Source organism: Sclerotinia sclerotiorum, genomic scaffold (assembly GCF_000146945.2).
Source record: "Sclerotinia sclerotiorum 1980 UF-70 scaffold_3 genomic scaffold, whole genome shotgun sequence".
In the NCBI taxonomy this organism is placed as follows: Eukaryota; Fungi; Ascomycota; class Leotiomycetes; order Helotiales; family Sclerotiniaceae; genus Sclerotinia; species Sclerotinia sclerotiorum.
In genome coordinates, this window is record NW_001820833.1 from 2,623,415 (window position 1) to 2,631,477 (window position 8,063).

At 35.9% G+C, this 8,063-nt stretch overlaps 1 protein-coding gene across 1 annotated transcript; it reads right to left on the bottom strand.

Annotated features, from left to right (window-relative positions):
* Positions 1-2,192: 2,192 nt before the first annotated feature.
* SS1G_03108 (hypothetical protein) lies at positions 2,193-5,159 on the bottom strand (the record flags this gene model as incomplete). Its single annotated transcript, XM_001596835.1, has 7 exons — positions 2,193-2,280; positions 2,378-2,438; positions 2,710-2,872; positions 2,938-3,517; positions 3,644-4,113; positions 4,334-4,553; positions 4,633-5,159. 7 exons carry the CDS (start codon positions 5,157-5,159, stop codon positions 2,193-2,195), a joined length of 2,109 nt encoding a protein of 702 aa, XP_001596885.1.
* Between the last annotated feature and the right edge of the window lie 2,904 nt (positions 5,160-8,063).

Below are 8,063 nucleotides of genomic sequence, written 5' to 3' on the forward strand. Positions count from 1 at the left end.
ACCATGAAACCAGATAAATGACAAGAAAGGAAAATTGGAAAGACGGGGAGATCAATTCAAGAATAGAAGTAAATATTCAAAGCCAAACCAACAACAGTAAGGCTCAATCATTTCATCCCTGTTGAAGCGGCTCCATGGAGGTGGGTAAAGATGGTAACGATACGAATATCTACCGTGTGGATTCGTTTAGCACTAAGGGAGTTTTGTATACCTATTCGAGAATGCAACTACACAATAGTATGCTTGTGTGGATGGTGTGAATAGTGTGAATAGTGTGAATAATGCAATCAATAGTACTTTAACTCATGAAGCTCATCGTCCAGACTCCGTCCACTGGAATTCAATAAATGAGACACAGTCGTGTCGTCCAAAAGTGGAGTTTCAGGAAGGGAGAATAGCAATTTGCAAAGAGCTAAAAGTTCACCGAAACAACATATTTTCGGAGGTATAGCTCTTTATGGCTCACTTTGAAATTCCTTTTTAAGGGCTTCAACCAAAAGCAGTAAGTGGGAAGGATGTAATCCTTATTTTGTATTTGGTGCCGCAATGCGATCGGTATGCTTGCTTTGAGCGCAGAAGAGGGGAACAAATTTTGAATCTCGTAATAGGTGTTGTGCGTGTGGTCACTGTGGTGGTCGTAAGTTCTATCATGCAGTTGGAGATTAAAGTGGTTGTGGGTGTAGCTTTAACAATCATTTGAATAAAAGTATATCTTTTTTTTTGTACCCCTTCATTCAAAGCGAGGAAGCAAATACCAAAAGTCTACTACTCATCTCAAAAGAGGAAAAACAAAAGGCAATAAACATCAATATACTCAACAACTTTATTCTTACTCTCATTTAATAAAATCCCAGGTTATAGACAAAATCTTCTTTTATGACTTTAATTTATGTTATGAATGCTCTTTCTACTCGGATTACTAGGTGTCTCTGATATGATAACGGTTAAAATGCACCTCCCTGGTTCGACGTTTGTGTATGCAAATCCCAGGGTGCCTTCACAGCAACCGCTGCGCTCTCGAGTTATCATCCGGCGCCAAATAAAGAGGATAGCATCGTCGTAAGGTTAAGGATTCTGCTCGTATTATCTAATATCTTCAAATGATAAAATCTCATGGCTTATACTAAATCCAAAAACGAAGCGCGGATTGGCAGGATAGGGTAAACAGGCACAAGTAAATGCCATAACAAACTACAATAACAAATCTCCTTGCTCGCCGCATCACATAAGTCTTACAGTATCTAGCTGGACACGGCATGTCGGTACAACACAAGGTCAATTAATTGATGCGTAAGGTCTAATTATCCGGATTTATCTCATGCTTCCCTTCAATGCAAATGATCGGCTGTCTCGGCTGCATAAAACGAATTTAAATACACTGCCAAAGCATGTCAATAGTTTCACCCGTACTCCGTAAATCTCCTCGATCAATATAGAGTATAAATAACAGGTACTCTATCAAAATTTTCTAAGGGTCATTGAATACATCTGTATCTATCCCTGAATTTTCCAAGCAAGAAACGGGAACGATAACTCAATGTATGATTCGCGATTAGCTTTTCATGGCATAAATCCGTCTAATGAATTATGGCCATTGCTCCAGTCTTTAACATCAAGATTCAACTTCTCAACCTGTATCCACAGTCTCATTGAGACTTGAAGATGCGATAGGTCATCCATCTTCACGTCTTCTATGCAGCGTACTCGAGTGCAGAAGCTAGATGTGACTAATAACACCGTCATGATCAAATTGAAGCATTTCGATCAAGTCTCTTTGAGGTAGGGGGTGGATTTCTTTAAAATGTTCTGGTCACTCACTCCATAGTAGAGCTCCACTCCACCTGGGATCCGTGCCACCGCCATACTCTATTTGAAACTACATGGGGTCCTTAAAATGGAGTTCGTCATTCATCTGATGCACACCCTCTTCTTGAAAGGGAAAAAAGAAATCGCGTGGCACGACAGAGATGGTGTTCATGAACATTTTGTGGATCCTCACCTAGGACTAGAAGTAGTTGAGTGATAGCTTCCGAGAAAATCCTCCATGCATGCATGACTGCACAATATTTTTCCATAAGAGTAAAGTCCATAGAATGATCCATACCATAAAACTAAAAGTTTGGTGCGGGGCCCAAAGTGATAGAGGTGTAACGGTTTTCGGAATTTTTGACCAAATTTGCAATTGATTCTTATTACGAATTTAACTCCGCTATCGACGGGTATCGTAAGTCGGCATGTTCTTCCAAAAAGTCCATCCATCGTTTGAGGAACTTACTACCTCTGTATCAATCACACATAAATTGTTAGCATATTGTCTCAGGCCTACTGATGGAGTAGACATGTTCAAGGAAAAGAAAAGAAAGAGGTCTGAACTCACCTCGAGACAGTTTCCGAATCGCCAATGACTGTCAACGAGCGTCGTGGTCGGGTCATAGCGACTAAAATGTACAAATCGTATCAGTTGGATGATCAAGCCCTCCATATTTTCTCGCATAGATATTTGGATATGTGATGACTAGCATCCCATTGTGTGAAATTGATTATTATAAATGCTATAGCCTTGGAGCCCTTTTAATTTCGTTTGCCGGAGATAGTGACATACTGGGATGCGGGGGCGGGTATTTAGAGACATTCATGCAAAGAAGGGTTCATCGGTTCTGGGCGTAGAGAACAGATGAGGAAGTTAATGCAAAAGTAAATGGTACGCACCGTTCAATCTACGTTTCTCTCCTAAAAATCCAACTTCGTATTCGCTATTACTCCGGACGAGGGAAACAATGATTGCTTCCTTTTCTCTTCCTTGAAACCCATCAACACTGCCCAGTTCAATGCCAGGGAATACCTGCTTCATCGATCGAGCCATTAAGGCGAGCTTTGTCAGGTTAGCATTATATGAGAAAACTGGAAGGTTGAGCACAAAAGTGATATCATTCTTACCTGAGCATTGTATGGCGTCACAACCGCAATATCCTCTGGCTTCAATCCAGCATCCACAAGATTTTGGACATGTCGTCTCACGAGCGCCGCTTCCATTTCGTTGCTTTTGCTCTCACCCAACATTCCCTTTCCGGCTTTCTTATCGACACCTTCCTCCTCACTCTTCTCCGGAAAGTCGCCACCTTGTGTGTCGAAAAAGATTAAGGGTTCAATAGTATCCTCAGTTTCCTCCACATCGTAAGGCAGTTCCGTGAGGAGTCTTGCTTTAACTGCTTCGGCTGCAACAAGTTTTGATTCGTATAATTCGTCCGAAGGAAACCTCATAATCTTGTCATGCATCCGGTATTGTGTAGTAAGCATAACCTTAATTCTAATTCCATGTAATTTCAGTAATCTATCAAACAAAGTTGTCTCCAAAGTCATTCCCTTAATGATGCTCTCTGTCTCTGTACTTTGCGGGTTCGTCTTTGTCTTTGAATTTAGTGATTTGATTGTTGGTGGTAACTGAAGGTGGTCTCCTGCAAGAACAACTTTGCCAGCTGACAGCAGAGGCACCCAACATTGAGCTTCCAAAGCCTGGCTACGAAGCTAAGAGTTAGCAATTACCAACCAAGTCTTTTGAAAGAGATGGAGGACGCGTGCCCTGAGAAGAGATGAAAATAGAAGCTTAGGGTTGAACGCAAATGTGAAGCAATTATGCCCTTACCTAGCTTCATCAATTATCACAACGTCAAAGTTCTCATCCCTCAATTGGTAACCTCCAGCACCATGTAAAGTTGCAAGCACAACTTTTGAACCTTTTACCAAGGTATTTACACATTTCCTTTCCCGTTCTCGAAACTCCTTGCGGAGCTCCTTGAGATCGCCATATATCGCTTTTCGCTCTCTACCACTCTTGGTCTTTTTTATTGAAGCTTGTTTGGTATCCATTTCTTTCCGCACATCTTGAACAATTGCAGCTGCTTCTGAAGTCTGTGTAAGGACATCAAGAGAGTGATTGACAACTGATGGTAAAAGTCTAGCCGGGTGACCCAAACGTAGAATAGGTACCTTATGTGGTGCAAGCCTCTCGACAATGTTATCCACGGATATATTGGACGGCCCACAAACTAATACTCTAAGGCCTTGTTTGAGCATCTGCAAAATAAGCTCAATTAGAGTATGAGTTTTTCCAGTCTATCGAATATCAGTGACTACATAAAAGATTATCCCTCCATTTCCATCCCATCTTAGCATCCTCGATGGCATAGGATTATCACGTTTTGTAGTGACTTGAAAAAACTTCGGTATGCCCAGGACCATCTTTCATCAATTCGGATATATTTAGGACTGATTTGATTTCAAAAAATCAACCTCAAAGAGGCCCTGATGGTAGAAGAAAATTGAGACTACTCACTCCAGGTGGCCCGTGGATTAAAGCTATCTCTTTCGAAGCCAACGCAAATCTAATAGCATGCTTTTGACTATCGTTCAGACTCAGATCCACCCACTCTATTTCTTCGCCCATCAAATTCTCTGGTACGGGCGAAGCTGACGACCAGCCAAATAAAACCCTTACGAAATTCGAGTATTCCGCTTCTTGCATCTTTCCCAACTTTCCCATGGTACCGTTCATCCTATACACCCATTAGCTTTCGCCTCCAAGCTCTCTCCTCGTTCAATCGACCGGTAATTCCACAGATGAAGTATACAAACCTCTTGTACGTAACATCATTTGCCAACTTAACCACCCAACACCTTTTCATTCCCCCAACATTCTCTTCTCCTTTCCCATTCTCATCTAGCGCGACCCACACGGCACTCCTCCCTACCTTAGTCACCACACCTTTACTTCCCTTCTCCTCTAACTCCTTGACTTCTCTCTTCTTCGCGCTTCCACTGGGTTGCTCACTAACTGCCACGATATCGCCAACTCGTATTCCATGTTCTTGTAATTCGCCCTCTCCGGACCCTCCGCCACCTTTACCTTTTCCTACGGAGCCAGAACTAGAAGTCGCCGGGTCAGGACCCAGCTCAACGACAGTCTTTCCTCCCAATCCAGTTCTTTGAGATATCAAAACGAGATTTATAATAGCAAGTCCAGCGCGATGAAGTGAAGTAGGTGAAGTTCCCGTTAGGAAAGTGGAGGTTTCGGACAGCTCAGATTGAAGTTCTTGGTCTAAGAGATGGAGTTGGGTCGCGCAGAAGGATGGGATATCTACGGGTTCGAGGGAGGAAGCCATGATTTGAATCTAGCTCAATTTTTTAATGACTTTAACTTTTTACGTTGTCAAAATCCCGTGGTTGGAGGGCTGGATGAATAGCACGTGTGGTTGGGTCGCCTGATTAGGCAATGACGGTGGTGGATTGGAAAGAAGGGATGAAACTTTCTGTTTCAATTCTTTTCTGTTGCAATACAAAAGTCATTTGGGAGATACCAAAATATGTATGACGATAAATGTGTAAAGGTTGTTGATTTTTGAAGAACGAAAAGATGTGCTGGACAATAGAAACAGATCGATATCGTTGTTATGGGTCAAAAAATTTATGTTTGAGGCAAGTCCCACGTGACTACGTGGAAACAACATCAATTGCACTTCCCCTACCCTCGACTACATTTAACTCTTGCCAGAATCTTGTTATACTTGACGAAAATGTTTATTTTCTTTATTTGATATACTTACATTGAAAGGAACTTTACAACCCTTGGTTCTGTTAGGAAACGTTAATGATGCCGCGTTCATCTCCATTGGCCTTGAACTCGTGATATTGAACTTGAGTGACATGTTGTGATAATCAAGTTACCTTTCTCCCAATTTGATCTTGATTCTGAACCCTTTTTCTCTTTCTCCTCCCTCTCCCTCTTTTTCATTCTTTTCCTAACTTTCCACTCTTTATCGCCATCCTTCACATCAAAAGTCTACAAACCAGGCGGGATTTTCTTCTTCAGTCTCCACCTGATTCCCATTGCTCCTGTTCTATATTTCTAGTTTCCTATTTGTTTCCTATCTTTATTCACTTTTATTTTTTCTTCGTTCTCCATAATCTTATCACTCCTTTAGAGATGGAGTCCCAGATCGCCAATGAGATTTCCCAAACAATGATTACGCTGGCCCTGTCTAGATTCCAAAACCCAGATACATACAACACAGCCACCTTTCCGACCCCGAAGAACATGCATCAAAATGACATTGATCAAATTGGAACCAACTAATGTCAATCCTATTGATATCAAGATGGCGAGTCAGTATGTTTTCCAATCAGAGAGCGCTAGAGGATAACCTGGAAATGTTTGCTAAGAGTGTGAATACTACTGCAAAAATATTGTTTGATACGAATTATGTGCCTTTATCTCGCCCTTTAATAGAGTTTGCGAATGCGTGCTATGGTTAGGATATATGGGTTTGAGACTTTGTCAAGTGATTGTGCAGTCAAGGACATTCAAATCTAACAAATAAAAGAAATTTGAAATTTTTCGAATAAGTCATATACCCTACTTTTGGGCCACCCTCTAATATAGGTCACTTTCCTTATCGAAAATAACAAAAATCAATTTTTATAATTTTTTTATTTATAAGTATAATTTTCTAAAATTTAGAATATAGATTTATTATTTATATAATAATAAATTCTAAAAATTTCAGATTTTTTTGCGATTTTATTGATCGAGATTTTAAAGGTTGAAATTTCGATTTTCAATTTGTATAGGATTTATATACAAATTTGAAAATCTTGAAAATCATTAATGATTTTTCAATAAAAATTATTAAAAATAAATTTTATTTCTTTATAAATATATATTATAATTTTAAAATAAAAAAATCCTAAATATCGATTGATGTATAGTCATTATAATCTAAATGATTTTATATTTTATTATTAATTTTTATTCAAAGTTTTTAAATATAAATAATATTAATAAAATCTAAATAAAATATTTCAAGAAATATAATACATATAAAAATATCTTTATTAATAAATTCTTTCATTATAATCATAAATTTACCCTCTTCAATATTCTTTATAAATACTTTATTAAAAATTTAAAAAAAAAATATATAATTTTATCTTTCTAAAAAAAAAAATTTATAATCAAAATTATATTTTTATCCTTATATAAAAAATAAAAAAGGATTAAAATAAATTTCATCTTGAAAATAATTGTTATTCTAATTGTAATAATAATTGTAATAGATTTTTTTTTTTTTTATATTAAATCAATTTTTTTTTTTACATTTATATTTAATAAAAATAAAAATAAAAATTTATTAAATTTGTATTAAAATCGAAATAATAATTTCAATAATAATTACAAAGTAAATTGCCTTAAAAATAATATCTTTATATTTTCATATAATATCGAATTTTTTATAGATTAATTTAACATATTTATCATTTTTTTTTGTAAAGAATAATAGAATAATTTATATAATCAATAAAAAGAAGTCTATAACAGTTAATATAATATAAATTCTAAATGTAATTGATGCCGAATAGATCTTTATAAATACTGATTCTAAAATTATATTTAATATGATAAATAAATTTAGAATATTTAAAAAGATTATAAAATCTTAATAATTAAGATTATATTGAATAGTAATGATTTTTTTTATTAATAATCTCTGTTTTATCTTCAAAATTGAGGAATCGAAAGGAATAAATAAATTTAAGAAATGAAATGATTTAAAGAATCTTTTTGATTATCAGATTAACTTTATATTTCAAAAGTCTATAATTAATAAATTTAAGGTTTATCTATACTATTACCTTTTTGAAGATAAGAGAATCTATTGTTGCAGTCAGGTCTCCGTCAATATTTATAAACCCCGATGGGATGTTGGTGATAGCATGAAAATAAATATAAGTTTAAGATTTATACTCTCAATCTTCTAAAAGATATAAAAATATATGAAATTAAGGATTTTTAAATTAAAATTATCTTAAACGATATTTCTGATTTAGAATAAATTTTATTAAATTATTTTATTTTAATCTTTTTATTTTATTTAAAATAGATATATATATATTTCAAAACTTAAATGATTTCAAATTATAAAAATGATCAAAAGATTAAGAAAAGTATTAAAGTAAATTAATATAAAAATTGAGATATTACGAATGTTATAATAAAAAAAATAAAAAAA